The sequence below is a fragment of the Trichomycterus rosablanca genome, chromosome 11 (assembly GCF_030014385.1).
Source record: "Trichomycterus rosablanca isolate fTriRos1 chromosome 11, fTriRos1.hap1, whole genome shotgun sequence".
Taxonomy (NCBI): Eukaryota; Metazoa; Chordata; class Actinopteri; order Siluriformes; family Trichomycteridae; genus Trichomycterus; species Trichomycterus rosablanca.
The window spans coordinates 17,108,505-17,126,931 of NC_085998.1; the positions used below are offsets into that span (position 1 = coordinate 17,108,505).

At 37.9% G+C, this 18,427-nt stretch overlaps 1 protein-coding gene across 4 annotated transcripts; it reads left to right on the forward strand.

Annotated features, from left to right (window-relative positions):
* Nucleotides 1–365: 365 nt before the first annotated feature.
* On the forward strand, nucleotides 366–9,529 carry LOC134323165 (uncharacterized). 4 transcript variants are annotated; one of them, XM_063004594.1, is made up of 8 exons: nucleotides 366–418; nucleotides 3,757–3,942; nucleotides 5,042–5,147; nucleotides 5,379–5,584; nucleotides 6,153–6,358; nucleotides 6,968–7,120; nucleotides 7,531–8,476; nucleotides 9,439–9,529. In XM_063004594.1, exons 2-6 carry the CDS (start codon nucleotides 3,867–3,869, stop codon nucleotides 7,055–7,057), a joined length of 684 nt encoding a protein of 227 aa, XP_062860664.1. In that variant the 5' UTR covers nucleotides 366–418; nucleotides 3,757–3,866; the 3' UTR covers nucleotides 7,058–7,120; nucleotides 7,531–8,476; nucleotides 9,439–9,529. The 4 variants fall into 4 exon arrangements, with proteins under 4 accessions (XP_062860664.1, XP_062860666.1, XP_062860668.1 ...); XM_063004596.1 differs by having other exon boundaries at nucleotides 8,428–8,476; XM_063004598.1 differs by having other exon boundaries at nucleotides 6,183–6,358.
* The last annotated feature ends 8,898 nt before the right edge of the window (nucleotides 9,530–18,427 follow it).

Here is an 18,427-nt window from a genome sequence, read left to right on the forward strand (position 1 = left end):
GACTGAAAAAAACGTCATGATTTTAAACGTCATGATTTTTGCACATGCGCGTTAAAGGGGAAACAGGGGGAACTGAATTCTCCGTAACACCGGCGTTAAGGGAAGACGTCACAGCTACAGCTGTATGGAGCTGGTGATCCTTCTCCTTTGAGTAAGGGGTGTGATGTATTTAAAAGGCTGGATTTAGCGCCCTCTTTTTGGCAGTAGACAATATTACAAAAAACTTTTTACAGTCATTGGCTGGCATACATGAATCCAGAAAACATGTTTACAAAGACAAAGCACAGTATCATGTCTAAAGCCTATATTTACACGTCTTTATGGATTTCCTTGACTGAGTGATTGAACTAATTAAGTGTTTACATTTTTGCAGTTACTCTTTGTGCACTCCGGAGTCATTTGACCAACACTGACCTTGGTAAGATGTTTACAAAAACATACATTATTATTTCTAAAATAAGTTTTCTACTTAGAAATAACACCCATCACCATAAAAATATTGCACCCAGGAGGAAGTGTAGGATTGAATAATATTCTGAAGGAAGATAACGGTCACCAGGAACAACAAATGCTTAAATATTTAATGTCTCGGCATGGAGTTTAGAGGTTCCAAATAGTGTGCAACTCAAATATTTTCATGCAATTCCTGCAGATTATGTGGTAGGGGTGGAGTGTTCATAGCATGTCCAATAGCATTCCACACATTTTCAATTGCTTTTGAACTCTTCACCAAGACTAACTTTGCTTACAAAAGATGCAACCAACATAACAGCACGAGTCGGGAGGGAAAAATAAGCACATGCACCAAGATGACCTTGCGTAGTCAGGTACAGCGATAAGGCTCCTCCTTTTGACGTCACATGCACGGCCGAGCGTGAAACTGGAATTATTCTTATGTCCTCCTCACCATGTCAATCTTACATACCAAGTTTCATTACTGTAGGTTGATTCTTTCTTGGTGCAACTATTTTTTTAAACCATTTCATATTTTAAAACATAACAAGCACTTCAGCCCTCTCTAGATGCAGTGCCTCTTAAAAAAAACAGAAACAGTAAGGGATAACACAAAAAAGTCCAAAGACTTTTGATGAGTGTATAAAGTAGATATTTTATGATATGTAAATACATTAAATAACACATTAATAACTAATTTAATTAGTTACAAACATCATTACAATATCTTCCTCACCCCTTTCCCCGTTAGTACGTTAGAATAACAGCTTTCAGTGCAAACATGAACATTGTTGAGTAAAACATAAAATGTGAAACAAAGTGTATTGACTTTTCTCAGATCCTGGTGATGGTGTACAAATACTTCTCTATTGTCTTTGATTGCTGCAGCGAGAGACACAAACATGGAGCCTCACATGACAAATTACAATTCAGCTTCAAATATGAGACATAAATCCCGTCAACATGTAGCAAAACGTTTAAAAACATTATTTTCTCAAATGCAGGATGAGACCCTTTTTACAGCTATTGATAGAGCTAGCAATGTTGACACTGACATAAATGAAATTATGCCAGTAGACCCTGACACAAACAATGAATGTGGAAATGGCTCAGGTCGTGATGATCTAAATAATGAATTCAGTGAAGACTCAGTTAGTGAGTGTGAGGATGACTTTGATGGACAGGACCACGGGCTTGATCTAGTTGCATCCTTGGCAAAATGGGCAGTACAATTTGGTGTAACATTAGTTGCCCTTTCTGCCCTCCTGTCTATTCTTAGAATTCACCATCCTTACTTGCCAAAGGATGCTAGGACATTACTTGGGACAAAGACAAAGTATGTGATTCAAAGGAAAGCAGGAGGGGTCTATCACTACTTTGGGCTTCTGACCACCTTAATGTCATTTCTAATGCGATTTGGGACACATGTAAAGAACAACCACATTTTTAAAATGCAAATAAACATTGATGGTCTGCCACTTTTCAAAAGCTCTAAATACCAGCTTTGGCCTGTCTTAGGACTAGTGCATGAATTACATAGACAGCCTTTCCTAATAGCTCTTTATGGTGGAGTTTCGAAGCCAACATCTTTAACTGATTATTTGGGAGAGGTTGTTGCAGAGCTGAAACAGTTACAATCAGGATTTATGCATAATGGGAAACGATTGTTCCTAAAAGTGAGTGCAGTTATCTGTGATGCACCAGAAAGAGCCTTTGTCAAGGGTATTAAGTCCCACACAGGTTATTCTGGGTGTGATAAATGTATCCAGTCAGGTGTATATATTCAGCATAGAATGACTTTCCCACAAAAACATGCAGCTTTGAGAACAGATGAAAGTTTCCGGGAAATGACAGATCAAGATCATCATCTTAGCATTTCTCCTTTCCAAGAATTAGTAGGAATGGTATCTCAGTTTCCCCATGACTACATGCATTTGGTTTGCTTAGGTGTTACACGGAATTTATTAGAACAATGGACTAATGGACCACTACACTGTAGAATGTCTTCTAGGACAGTGACTGAAATTTCTAAGCATCTTGTCAGTTTTGGACCTTTCATTCCGACAGAATTTGCTAGGAAACCTAGATTACTTGAAGACAGATACAGGTGGAAGGCAACTGAGTTTCGTCAGTTCCTCTTATACACTGGGCCGGTAGTTCTCAAAGACAGTGTACACCCTCAGATGTACAATAATTTTATGTTGCTTTCTGTGGCTGTACATATTTTAGCATGTCCAACACTGAGTGTTCAAATGGTTGATTTTGCTAACAATTTATTGAATTTGTTTGTTGAACATTTCAGTGAGCTTTATGGGGCTGATAAGTTAGTATACAACGTACACAGTCTAGTTCACTTAAGCAATGATGTGAAAGTGCATGGCCATTTAGATATCTTTTCAGGATTTCCCTTAACTAAAAAGACTCATCAGAAATCCCAAAAATGCTGTATCTCAGATTGTAAGACGGGTGTCTGAAATGGACAGTAATTTGACTGAAGACACTGTTGATACTCATGTTGGAATGTGCAAAAAGAAACACCAAAATGGTCCAATTCCAACAGATCTTACATCAGTGACCGACCAGTACAAAGAAATATGTCTAAACAAGGTATACATCAGATGTGTAGCACCGGACAACTGTGTGAGAATTAATGGTGACATTTCATTAGTTTTAAATATTGTTGTCAGTGAGGGAACCACTTTTCTTGTTTATCAAAATTTCATGTGCAGAGAACCTTTTTTTCATTATCCAATGAAATCTTGTGATGTTGGAATCTATACAGTCTCTTGTTTGGTTCCTGAACTCAAATATTCCGTTGTCAGTGACAGCTTACAGAAATATGTACTTCTTCCTCTTCATCAAAAATATGTAGCAATTCCTTTGCTTGATGTTACCTAGAATGTTTGAATACAAATTGTACAGCATCAAACACCTAAACTTTTTTTTTTAAACATCCATTAAATAAATGCATACTTGAATTATACAGAATCACTTGTTAAGGTCCACAACTTAAATATTCATTACTCACTTTTCATATGCTACTTTGTGAACTAGTACAGGTAAATAATAGAATGTATAAATCTTTGTTGTAGTTCTCATAAATATGTAAATACATTTATATTGCCATTACTGCTGATTGTTTATTGTTAATGATTTTTTTTATGTTTATTGCATATGATATAAATATTTTTGTGTACATGATCAATGCTGGAATACGTATGTATGTATATCTATTGTGTAAAAATATAATAATATGTATCTAATAAATTCATATTTTATGCTGTTTTCCTGTCTGTTATACAGATATGTATCACATTGTTGAATTTAATACAACAAAGGAAGTAGAGGTTGTACCAGACAACTGGGTAAATAATGATATATGCAGATGGCCAAAATTTTAAAATAGGGGAAGAATGAGGGCTGCTGTAATTTCCAAAGAAGTACCAACTGTAGACTGGGATACATTTGCTGTCCGTGTATATACAAGTGGTAAGTGAGTGTAATAGGCCAACAAGTTAATATTTCATTTTATAAATACTTATTTAGTACCAGTTTAATTTTGGTCGGTTTCTGACCACAGAGCCTCTCTTGACTGTGTAATATTTGGGTGGTGGACCCTTCTCAGCCTGCCGCTGAAAATTTGAGTTGTGTCACAAAATGTACAGGTAAACTACGTAAACAAAAAGGAAGACAATACACCCCCAAACCCAAATAACACAGTTTTTGACCAATTTAAGCAAGATAACAACAAACAAATTACTGTCTTACTCACCATATGTTGTGTCTACTTTTGATATTTAAGTCTGTTCCTCGCTGCCTCCAAAAGTTTACTAATTGACCCAAGTAGAGGTGTATGCAGAACAGAGCGGGCGGGCGAAATTCAACCACCCAATCACAGACTAGCATTTAGAGGGCGGACCTTCTGCGATTGGCCAGTGGTGGGTGAGCCACGATAGGTAGCACTATACGCAGTCAAATGAGGCTGTTAAACCAATGTAATACAAAGCATTTGTTTTGACATGTAGCCAATGACAGATAATTTTGATCAAAAATGTAACCAGTTCACTCCAAAAGGAGGATTAATAAGTGTCCGTCCTAGCGTTGCGTGGGCGGAAGACTGGTAGCTGAAAAACCGGACTGTCCGACCTAAAGCCCTAGTCATGACCAGTAATGGCAGCTTGACATTGTTATATTAACCCATAATTCCCTGTGCTACCGTATGTGTCACAGAGGCTTTAAAAGATATATAAAATTCTTTACAGCACTTTGTCCTTTACTTTAACTCAAGTCCCTAAATGGATTCTCTGTTCTTTAGACAAAACCTGCTTGGTTTAAAAGTTAATTTTTTTTTGTTTCTAAAGGTCTGTTCCAACACATTTAATAATTTGCTACTGTATACATTATACATAATACATTACATATAACCAGTTCTGACCCCATTTCTACAACTAAATAATCACTAGTTATGAAATCATTGTTGTGACATATATGCTATATATCTGGATTTAAAAATATTTACAAAAAAAAAGTATATATATATAGTGAATCTTTGTCCACATAATTTACATATATTTTTCTATTTTATTAGAGTCTTTCCAAGCTGCTAGAAGCAAGCTGCCAAGAGCAGAAATTGTGTCAGATCTACAGACAGCAGAAGAAGATAATGTACCTGCTGTAAAAAAAAGAATCAGAAGGTACTCTTATAATGATTAATGTTTCAGGGGCACATATAAAAATGCATTACAAGATATATGGTTCAATGGCCACACTGTAATTGCTGTAGTGTACAGGTTGTATTTGGAGTTACTGTATAACATTTTGTTTTTGCAAGCAATGTGTATGTAGTAGTATGTCTACTATGTAAGTTCAATTATACGTGAATACTGAAAATATGTACTTAATAAATAATAAACCTTAATTTGTAGGATAAATAGAAGATTTCTCGAATCTGACAGTGAAAGTGAAGGTGAAAAGAAAGCTTATAAACCTCCTGCCAAAAGAGCCAGGCCTCACTTTGCAGAGGCACCACAGGTGACTCCACCAGACATGAATAGGCCTGTCACTTCAGTTTTAATACCTTCAGTCATTCACCAGCAAACCGTTCAGGAACAACCAAGCCCAGTATGTGCAGGTAAGTGTCACATACTCACAATATCCAATAAATTATATATATATATATATATATATATATATATATATATATATATATATATATATATATATATATATATATAGAGAGAGAGAGAGAGAGAGAGAGAGAGAGAGAGAGAGAGAGAGAGAGAGAGAGAGAGAGAGAGAGAGAGAGAGAGAGAGAGAGAGAGAGAGAGAGAGAGAGAGAGAGAGAGAGAGAGAGCAGTGGTAGCCTAGTGGTTAAGGTACTGGATTAGTAATCTGAAGGTTGCCGGGGAGTCTGCTAAGTGCTGAAAATGTAATGTAAATGTGTGTGTGTGTATATATATATATATATATATATATATATATATATATATATATATATAATATATATACTGTGTATATACAGTAGATATACACTGATCGGCCATGACATTAAAACCACCTCCTTGTTTCTACACTCACTGTCCATTTTATCAGCTCCACTTACCATATAGAAGCACTTTGTAGTTTTACAATTTGTGTGTGTGTGTGTGTGTGTATTTAGAAATTGAAATTATTAACTGTAAGTTATTTTTTACTAACAGTAATCGGGAGGGAAATTTTAACTGTATTAGAGATTCTGCGACAACAACAAAATGAAATGCTAGGCCTACTTAGGTCCATCACAATTGCATTAGGAAAAAATCATCCAAAACAAATTGAGGAATTTACTGCTCCACTTGCAAACGAATCCCAGTTCAGACAATTTGACATTAACCTCAAGGCAGACTCTGATCTTCAGAAGAGACTAGTAAGTGCTTTCTATGTTAAATTTTACGTGTTATGTATGTACTTTGTTATAGTACCTTTAAAAGATACAATTTGACAATTTACTTAACCATGGTGTGTTCTTAAGTGACCCTCTACTATGTTTAAGAGCAGATAACTTTGTTTTTACTTAAAACTTCTTGACTTTTATTAGTGAGCACAACATTAGAAAATGTAAAACATTGCATTTGTTTATATTTCTATAAAAGCTGTAAAATGTTTTGCATTATAAGAAATAATTATAATATGCAGCTAATAATGTTAAAATGGTTGCTAAAGTGCCATTAGACTGTTGCTTTTGTGTCCTGGGTGTTTGTCAAAGTGTGTGTGTGTGTGTGTGTGTGTGTGTAGTGTGTGGTGTAAAGTGTCCAAATACGTTTGGTTACAGTATGTATACTGACTGTGGTGCAGTAACAGACAATCACCCATTTCTGTGTGCAGTTTAGCTCAGTGAATGTGCAGTATGGATTACATTTGGGTTAATTAGGGATAATTTGGATTATATTTGGCGATCTTAGAAACTTGTCAAATTTACGCATTCTTAATTTCAGTTTATTGAAATAAAAAAATAATGTTTTTTTTTCTTTTACAGATTGAGTGTTTTGGTTTTTCTGGAGGTATGACTGTGAAGGAAACTGTTTGGAGAATTATGCAAAAACAAATGACCTGGCAAAAAAAATAAACTGGACAGGAGCAAATGAAAAAAATCCATTTAAATCGACCAAACTGAAAGATATAATCTTGGGTAGGTTTTTTTTTTTATTAATATTCATAATTTAAAAGTTTTAAAAGACTTTGTTTTGGCAGGGTAAAAGACATATTTTACATATTTATACATACTGGAACATATACAGTACAAAATGAGCACTAAAAGAATATTTATATACACTGAGGTGTCATTTTATCATATACCCCTACCATAGATGTTATAAACGTTACAGCAGAATGTGAGGGGCTGATAAATTGTGCAGGAACAAATGAGCTTTAGACTATAATTGTTTATCACTCCTGAGTCTAGTTCACTCATCCACCTTCTGTGTACCTGACAAAATGGTCAATGATGGTGTTGTTTTAATACAATGTAGCCACAGTGTAGATATACCTGATACACTGTGTTCTTTTTGTATACTATGTATGTTTTCCAATATGTTTTAGCTGCTGTCAGGAGAAACAGTTTCACTGCAAACGCAACGGATGGGGAAATAGAAAAACACATAAAAAGGTGGCTTCAGCTTTCTGGGGACAGGGAAGGAGGAAGAAAGGACAGAGAAAAGAGACATGAAAGGAATAGTCAAGTTACTGAATGAAGTTTCACTACAAAAAGACAAGGGTTTAACAAGAAATTAATTGGGTTTATCTAGCTTAAATAAAAAAATGTCAATGAAAAAATATGAAAACTATTTAAATTGCATTAACTCATTAAGTATCCATATATTATTTTTTAAAATTGTATTATATATTTTTTTGTTTCAAGTGAAAGGTTTTAATTAATTTAACGTGTAATTTATGGAATACAATTATATGACAGTGTGTTTTTTTAATACAATGATATATAATAGCGATTACTTTCAATGTGTTAGATTAGTAAATACAATATTACAGTAATATCAGTACAGTGTATCTTTTGCTCTTATTTATTTGGTTCAGAATATTTTACACATTTACTTTAAAGGCCTTAGTTGACTATAATAAATTTTAACTGTTTATTGCTTAGTAATTGTTCATTTACTGCTGAGAATTGTTTTTAATTAAATGCATTCAATGTATTAAATATCTGTTTTTTTCTACAGTAAACATAAATAATTATGACTCATATACAATTACAACTGCAATATCCTATCTATTATCTTTTTTGCCTGTCATCAAAATTTTCACTTTCCTGAAGTAAGTGACTTCATTATCAATTAAATGATCAAATATAGTACAGATGTCAAACATGAGGTAGATTGCCTGATACCACTGTGTATCTTTTTAAACAGTAATTTGCAATTATATCATTTGATAATACACCTATTTTACCTTCTGTACTTATACCTGTCCTTCTTTCATCAGCAGCTTCAACTTCCTGTTTAATCATCTGAACTGATCTTCTCAAACCAATGTAAGTAAATGAAATATCTTAAACACTGCATGTCAAGGGACTGAAAAATAGGGGTGCATGATATGGACATAAAATACAATAGGGCCACTTTAAAGAAAATTTTCCATTTTGAGAATAAAGTTGATATTATTTCAAGAATAAAGTTGATATTATTTTGAGATTAAAGTCAAAATATTATGGCCATAGCAACTTTCTTGTGTTAAAATGAGAGATGTTCATGATCTCCTGGCACATCAGCACCAATTTGTTTGAATAAAAGTAAGGGGCGTAGCACCAAATTCTGGGCCCTATGCACAAGCAGTGCCCATGGGCCCCCTCCACCTCAGTCCAGACTCTTTCTAGACTCCTCAAGGGCCCTCCCCCGACTTGGAACCCTGGTAACTCAGTCCCACTTTTCACCCCACTACGACGCCCCTGGTAAAAGGACAATGAAACAGCTTTGCAATAAACTGTATTTATTTAGAAGAACGTGCGCCACCGGTGTGCTTGGTGTCTGCGTCATCACCAGTATTTTAATTCGAGCCTTATGGACTTGTACGATAAACTAAAGCCGATCAGCATCGCTATAAATGGTTGCATTGACGGGTTTAGTCATAATGTCATGTGGGTGGAAGTGTACAATACAAACAACCACTCTTTGGCCATAATATTTCAACTTCATTCTCATAATAATTTCACCTTTATTCTCGAAATATTTTAGACTTTATTCTTATAATCATTTCAACTTTATTCTCAAAACTGAAACTTACATACTATATATATACGTATATATATATTTATTTTTTATTTTTTTATTTTTTTTTTTACAGTGGCCCTAGTTTGTAGGCAAACTTAAGTTTGTGTTTATGTTATTCAACCTACTGAAGACACTGTTTTGCTAAAGTACTGTTCTGGATAATGCTTGTGGCATTATTTTCTTCAACATTCAACGTTTTTCATTTCTGTTTTTGGTTTCATTTCAGAATTGAAGACCAGTGTGAGGCAGGAAATTATGGCTATTATATAATTATTTTTTATTATTAACTTATAATAAATAAAAATACTTGATAAAAATGTTGGTGTACATTAGTTTTTTTTCTGTTACTGGTTTAACTGTACTATATAGTACTATTTAAGACATTTTTTTAAGACATACATACATATATGTTAAACATGTGTAAATTTTTGTTACTATTATTCTTATTCTTCACCTTTGTCTTCTTATTAATACATTATTTGCAATAGTTGTACTTATTAATAAAGAGCAAGAACATTTGAAGTAGTCCCAGTGACCATTAAAGGTTACATATGGCTGGGGAAAGCCTTTTTAAAAATCTACTGCAGGCCAGAACTGGGCCATTATTGGCCCGATAATGGTTGTTCTGGCTAGCAGGTGGTTAAGTGCTGGCATATTGCTGGCAGTCATGGCTGGGATCCGGGCAGCCGTATACGGGCCACGGTCTAACCGTCATTCATTTTGACACTGGGCCAGATCTGGCTGCCGGATGTGGGCCGACACAAAAAGTTCCGGCATGCCGAATATGGCCCAGAACTGGGCCATACATTTTTTGCTAGCTGGGCAGGTTTTGTTTCTTCCTTGCACTTAAAGTTTTTGGGTGGCACCTGGTGTACTGCAAACTTTTTTTACTGCAAAAAGTCAGGATAGAGTGGTTAGTTAAAATGACTGAAGAATAATTTAATTAATAATTAGGTAAAAGCATTTCTTACCTCTATGTTGATGTTAAATCCACAAACTGGTTACAAGTTAGGTAAAGATGTGCAAAATCCTCCACCTAAATGATCCTTTCTCTCACGCCTGAAAAAGTGCTGTTTTTCTGTTTTATAATATAATAAAGTCTCCGTTCGGCATCATCGGTTTTAACCAAAATTAGTTCTTGTATATAATATCTTGTATACATAACAAGCATTAAAGTGATTAAAAGTACATTAGAAAACCATGTACAAGTTAACGTATATAAATGTAGTGTTTAATGATGTGTATTAAAATGGTATTAATGCCAAAATATTTTTTTTAATGTTGGCGACCCTTCAGATAGACCGAATAATCACTTGAATGACTGAAACCTATTTAACAATGAACTAAATATCTCCTCCTCAAAAACCCTGACAGAAAGTGAGAGAGTTTGTCCTGGGATGGGGGTAAAGTCCCAAATCGCACACTTCTTATTACAAACTGAAGTAACTCTTCGTTGTGTGCTATTTGAATCAAGTGGACTACCTAGTCAGCTGGAGTTTGCTTTGAGACGCACCCTTCATTCTGTGACGGGCTACATTCGCGTGCGTGGTCACAGAAACTAACTGGGAAAATGCTCTCGAACCAACGAAGTCGTATAAACAGGTGGGAAACCTGGAATTCTGAATATTACAAGACTTTAAAAGATGAAACTTTACTTTAACATTTTGGTAGTTAAAATAAAAGGTATGAACAGACTTAAATCTGTTCAAATAAAAGTGCAGCTCGTTGACAGTTCTTGGCTACGGTACAAATTGCGTCTAGTGTAGAGAGGGCATTACTGATGCATTTACTTTATATATTAATCCGCAGTGGTGAGCCCTAAATACTGGAGCAACTGAAACCAAAACATTCAGACCTTTTTAAAGTGCCACAAATTAGAAGCAAAGCACAGACATGGAGGAGAGTGAATGATTCTCACTGTTTTGCAGAACTCTGAACTGTTAAATGAGGGGAAAATTTTTTTTTATAATTTATAAAAATTTTTATATATATTTATATATTTTTATATTTTCTATAGTTTTTATATTGCACAAAACTGCACCTTTTTAAAATTACATTGTAAATTGCACATGCTAAATGTTTACAATGTTTTCTATGTTTACAGGTATGAATGTGTGTGTTAGAGAGAGTGAGCTGTGTGAATAAGATTGTCTTTACTGTATTTTTCGTGCACTGCAAGCATCTGTGTAACCAAAAACAAATTCCTTGTATGTGTGAGCATACTTGGCCAATAAAGCCCGATTCCGATTCCGATGTTGTTAAATAACGAAACATCAAACTCCAAACATAAACTTAAACTTTTAAAATCACCCTTCCCTACTCTATACCTAGATTACAGCTCCTTTATTTTAGCACCAGTTTATTTTCCATCACAGAATTTACTGTAGCAGTTTCCCAAATGCAATTTTTCTTAGCGTTTTTTTTTGTACTCAGTAACGGATGCTATTTAAATTGTAGCAAATTACAATTCTTAATACAAAACATACTTAAGTAAAAGTAAAATTACTGGTTGTAAAATCTACTCAAAAAAACTACTCAATTACAGTAATGCGAGTAAATGTAATTCTTACTTTCCACCTCTGCAGACAATACTGTCAGTAGACTTTATTATTCCAAGCTTGGTCCTCAGTGGCACTGATAGCAGAAAGTGGTTTTGCCGTGTATCATGCGCAAAACGCTTATCATGTGAAAGCCACCCTGTACTTCGAATGATTAAACTCAAATAAGTCTAAATCAACCCTGGTTCTAAAGGGAAGCTTTTCTCAAAACCTATTTCTGTGAGGGAAATGTAACAAAGTTATAGGCCAATCCAATCACATGAGAGGCATTAGCCTAGTTGAAAGACTGTACTGAGATGGCAAGATGTACACAAACTACAGTTTATTTCCCCAGGCAAAACAAGTTCTGCTTTCTATTCGTATAGCCTGACTCTTAATCAATATTGGCATCTAATGGCTGTACTGACAATATAATTCCTCCAAGGATTTCTTTAGGGGTGCATGGCTGTAAAGCTCAGCACATAATGTGCTAACCTCAACACTGTCATGAAACGTAAGCAGACATTTGCATTTTTCTTCTTGGCGCCTTTAGCTTGGGGGTCATTCTTCCTTACAATGAAAAAGTTTAGTAAATTGAGACTCACAAATACACTATATGGCCAAAAGTATTCACTCAGCCATCCAAATCATTGAATTCAGGTGTTCCAATCACTTCCATGGCCACAGGTGTATAAAACCAAGCACCTAGGCATGCAGACTGCTTGTACAAACATTTGTGAAAGAATGGGTCGCTCTCAGGAGCTCAGTGAATTCCAGCGTAGTACCGTGATAGGATGCCACCTGTGCAACAAGTCCAGTCGTGAATTTTCCCTGCTACCAAATATTCCACAGTTAACTGTCAGTAGTATTATAACAAAGTGGAAGCGATTGGGAACGACAGCAACTCAGCCACCAAGTGGTAGGCCACGTAAAATGACAGAGCGGGGTCAGTGGAGGTCGGCAACTTTCTGCAGAGTCAATTGCTACAGACCTCCAAACTTCATGTGGCCTTCAGATTAGCTCAAGAACAGCGCGTAGAGAGCTTCATGGAATGGGTTTCCATGGCCGAGCAGCTGCATCCAAGCCTTACATCACCAAGAGCAATGCATAGCGTCGGATGCAGTGGTGTAAAGCACGCCGCCACTGGACTCTAGAGCAGTGGAGACGTGTTCTCTGGAGTGATGAATCACGCTTCTCCGTCTGGCAATCCGATGGACGAGTCTGGGTTTGGGGGTTGCCAGGAGAACGGTACTTGTCTGACTGCACTTTGCCAAGTGTAAAGTTTGGTGGAGGGGGATTATGGTGTGGGGTTGTTTTTCAGGAGTTGGGCTCGGCCCCTTAGTTCCAGTGAAAGGAACTCTTAATGCTTCAACATTCCAAAAGATTTTGGACAATTTCATGTTCCCAACTTTGTGGGAACAGTTTGGGGATGGTCCCTTCCTGTTCCAACATGACTGTGCACCAGTGCACAAAGCAAGGTCTCTAAAGATATGGATGAGCGAGTTTGGTGTGGAAGAACTTGACTGGCCTGCACAGAGTCCTGACCTCAACCCGATAGAACACCTTTGGAATGAATTAGAGCGGAGACTGTGAGCCAGGCCTTCTCGTCCAACATCAGTGTCTGACCTCACAAATGTGCTTCTGAAAGAATGGTCAAAAATTCCCATAAACACACTCCTAAACCTTGTGGAAAGCCTTCCCAAGAAGAGTTGAAGCTGTTATAGCTGCAAAGGGTGGGCCGACATCATATTAAACCCTATGGATTAAAAATGGGAGTCATTCAAGTTCATATGTGTGTGAAGGCAGACGAGCGAATACTTTTGGCAATATAGTGTAGATGGATATATGGATAATTTAGGGCAGATTAAATGTCATATATACAAATAAATGTACAGGACAACAAAATTGTTAAACCACATATCCCAGGTTCTTTGAATGCTGGGGTCAGAGCGCAGGGGCAGTCATTGTACAGTGCCCCTGGAGCCGAGAGTTTTGAGAGCTCAGCTGAGGGGGCCCAACAGTGGCTGCTTGGTAGAACCTACCAACCAAAATCTAAACTTACCTAAACTGGTTTAGTTTTGTCTCGTTTCCCTTGTAAATTTTTTATGAGAGTCCCTCTGATGGACTTACAGTATTATTTCTTTTTATTTATTACTGCTGCGTTATACTGGTCAGGGTTGTGGTGGGTCTGGTTTTAGCATTTAATTTCCACTCACCTTTAGACATAGCCGATCATGTCTGCATAGACGCAGACGGACAGATAGCATTCACTAAAACTCAAACCCTAGATCTCGGCAGCAGTAGGATAGCACCCTATACAGCTTTAAGGCAATCTTTAGCTTACTTAGCCACCAAACAATGCACAAAAATACATAGTAAGCAACAGTTACTGCAAAATGATGCATACAATATTATGCATGACCCTGTATGCATGACATACAATATCTGCTGACCCACGTAAGCTTCATGCTATCTTTTCCTCTCTTCTAAACCCTCCTCCTCCTCACCCTTCTGCCTCTCTCACTGCTACTGACTTTTCAACATTCTTTCAGGACAAGATCGACAAAATCAATCAATCCTTCTCTCCGACTGACCCACTTTCAACTGACCCTCAACCCACCAACACACTCACCAGCTTCACCCCACTCACCATGGATGAGGTTACACAGCTCCTCTCATCCAGCAATCCCACTACATTCACACTTGACCCTATACCATCCACCATCCTCAAAGACATCTCACAGGACCTAATCCCCTTCATCACACCCATCATCAACAACTCCCTGACATCAGGTGTCGTCCCTACTGCTTTTAAGAAAGCTCAGGTCATTCCCCTTCTTAAGAAACCTACACTAGACACTACAGACATTAACAACTACAGACCTGTCTCAAACCTCTCTTTTCTATCCAAAATTCTTGAACGTGCTGTCTATAACCAACTATCTGCCTTTCTTACTCAGAATGATCTCCACGATCAGTACCAGTCTGGCATCAAGGCAGCGCATTCTACGGAAACAGCTCTTGTAGCGGTTACTGAGAAGCTTCATGCAGCCAAAGCAGCCAAACTGTCATCTGTCCTTATTCTTCTTGACCTCTCTGCGGCCTTCGACACAGTGAATCACAGCATTCTCCTGACCACTCTCTCCAACCTTGGAGTAACAGGTTCAGCATGGCAATGGATGGCCTCCTACCTAGAAGGGCGCTCATACCAAGTGTCATGGAGGGGATCCATATCTCCCCCATGCACTCTCTCAACCGGTGTTCCTCAGGGCTCTGTACTCGGCCCACTTCTTTTCTCTATCTACACCCGCTCTCTGGGCAAGGTCATAGCCTCTTATGGCTTCTCCTACCACTCCTATGCAGATGACACTCAGCTCGTTCTGTCATTTCCTCCTTCAGACACGCAAGTCTCAGCTCGCATCTCAGCATGTCTGCGAGATATCTCACAATGGATGTCGGCTCATCATCTAAAACTTAATCCCAGCAAGACAGAGATGTTGCTCATTCCTGGAGATCAGTCTCCAACCCAGGACCTAGTCATTTCTCTGGATGACTCCCAGATCAGACCATCTGATAAGGTAAGAAGTCTTGGTGTTGTTCTTGATAACCAGCTGACATTCTCTCCTTATATAGCCAACATGACAAGAGCGTGTCGGTTTCTCCTGTACATCAGGAAGATTCGTCCATTTCTCTCCAGGGAAGCTACTCAGGTTCTGGTGCAATCACTTGTAATCTCACGGTTGGACTACTGCAACTCCCTTCTGGCTGGAGCTCCCATGTCCACGATTAAACCCCTACAGCTCATTCAAAATGCAGCTGCCCGTCTGGTTTTTAACCAACCCAAACACTGCCACATCACCCCACTGCTGCGTTCTCTTCACTGGCTTCTTGTAGCTGCACGCATTCAGTTTAAAACACTGACGCTCGCCTACAAAGCCAAAAAAGGACCAGCCCCAAGCTACCTTCGGGGTCTAATCAAACCCTGCTCTGTACCACGCAACCTCCGAGCCTCTAGTCTCGCTCGACTTGAGCCTCCATCCAGGACTAAAGGAAGACAAGCATCAAGGCTCTTCTCTGTTCTAGCGCCCAAATGGTGGAACGAACTTCCTCTGTCTGTCCGAACATCTGAGTCTTTTGCTGTCTTTAAAAAACGATTAAAAACCCACCTTTTTACTAAACACTTAGGCTGACTTGTACTTATTTACTAACACTTTATTCCAATCTTTTCCATTTCAAAAAAAAGAAAAAAAGAAAAAAAAGGCCACTTTGGTTCTAACAGGTTTTAGCAGATTTGTGTTCTTCGACTGTTGTTTACCTAAACTTGAGAAATGAAATGTTCACTATAGAAGCACTTCTGTAAGTCGCTCTGGATAAGAGCGTCTGCTAAATGCTGAAAATGTAAATGTAAATATTATCCACCTTCTGGAGATGGGCTTACTGCTCAAGTGTTTCTTTAACCAGTTTTGTTTTTCTGTTTCAAAGTACTTACAGATGAGAGAGATGAATGATTTTGCAGATCATGCTGTAGCTGAGGCCAGTTATATCAAACATACCAAGACTTTGAAGGAGTTAGAGGAGCAGCTGATGAGTTTCTTTAGAAGGCAAGAGGAAGCTGCGAAAAGGATGGATCTTGGTCTTGCACACAGCCATTCCATTAAAGCCAGTCAAAAAATGATAACATATGAAACAACTGCCAGTACATATGGCCAAAAGTATGTGAACATACCACTGAGTTGTCAAGTCATTTCTTGGTTCATCAACACTTCATTAAAAATAAAAAAAATAGAATAAAATCCTTTTTTATTTTATTTTATTTGTTTATGCATTTTTCTCCATTTTAGCGCATCCAATTGCCCGATTGCATCATGCTTTCTCTCCACCAATGCCGATCCCTGCTCTGATTGAGGTGAACAAAGCTATCTTATCACCTACACTTTAACGAGTGCAGTGCAGCTCAGCATTGTGTACGTAGAGACACACCCTGAGAGCACTCTTTTCTCATCTCTGTGCAGGCGCCATCAATCAGCCAGCAGAGGTCGTAATTGCATTAGTTATGAGAGAAACCCTATCCGGCTTAACCCCACTCATATCTGAACAACAGGCAAATCGTTGTTCATGTGGCTGCTCAGCCAAGCCGGCAGGCAGAGCTGATATTCGATACGATGTATTCGAGATCCCAGCTCTGGTTCCAACATGTGTTTTTACCGCTGCACGACCTGAGCGGCCTAAATCCATTGTTTTTAATGTCATGGCAACAGTTTGGGACCCTTTAGTGTTCCAGCATTACTGTGCCCCTGTGCACAAAGCAGGTTCTGTACAAGACATGGGGTCTGTCTGAAAACCAAGTGAGCTCCCTACATAGACGGCATTTTACGTTATGTCTGAATTCTTAGATACCTTAAAATGCTGCATACTAAGGTGCCTGTCTAAGTAGTGCGTCCAAATAAACGGCCTTATAAGTTTGATGTCTTATTAGAATCCTCTCTACTTAGGCAGCTGCCTAGGTAAACAACAGGCAGCAAAGCAGCTCACTAGGTTTTCAGACAGACCCTACGTTTGCCAAGCTTGGTGTGGTGTGGTGTTCAACACTTCTAGATTGGTGCATCAAGTGCAAGCCAGGCACTTCATGCCGTGTCCAGCATCGTTGCCTGTCCTCACAAATGCTCTTTAGACTTAATGGGCACAAATATCCTGAGCTGCTCTGCAGAATCGTGTGGAAAGCCTTCCTCAAATAGTGGTGGTGGTTGTTACTATATAAGGCAAATAGGCCAATTCTGTATTAATGCTTGACATTTTTGAAATAGGATGTCCAACAAGGTCGCATTCTGGAGTAAATTTCCATTAGTATGTACACAGTTGACCTAAACTGTGGCTGCAGTGCACGTAAGGTGCTGTTATAATTTGTGTCGAGCTTCCTCAATCAAAGCTTTATTGTAAATGATACAAAGGATGGTTTGATTCCATCTTCTGGCAGTGAGAAGAGTGTGAAAATTGAGTGCAAATTCAGTTTGTATCATGCCAGAGGAAAGCTTAGCACTCTTTCAGCATTATAATATAGCAATGCTCTACAAGTGCTTGAAAGCAGTCATATGAGGTGTTGTCCATAAGTTTTTCTTGGAACACAGGAAACCACAATAATGCACTCCTAACAAATTAGATTTATGATGATGAGACCTCAACGCTTGAAGCCTTATTTTGGTGAGAAGAAAAACAGAAAAATAAAATGCTTGATAGTTAATCATTTACATGAGACAGTGGAATCCTAGTGGGTAGTGCTTTAGGGAATTGAACAGTAGGTTGTGGATTTGAATCCTAGCTTTGCCACTCAGCCACTGTCAGGCTCTTGAGCAAGGCCCTTAATCCTCTCGGTTCCAGGGGCATTGTTCAATGGCTAACCCTGCACTCTGACCCCAGCTTGGGTATTGGGTCACCTAAAATGGGGGAATGTTTATTAAAGGGATGCAAGTCCCTTAGATATTATTCACACTCTTAAAGTGTGAGACTCGTCCTTATCAAGGTTGTAGTGGGTTCAGAGACAAACATATTTGGCAAGAAATATTGCCTGCATCTATCACAGAGTATGATACACTTACTCACAAGTAGGGAGAGTTTAAAGTGGCTAATCCACCTACTGTATGTTTTTGTGATATGGGAGGTAAGTAAAGGTGGAAGTACCTG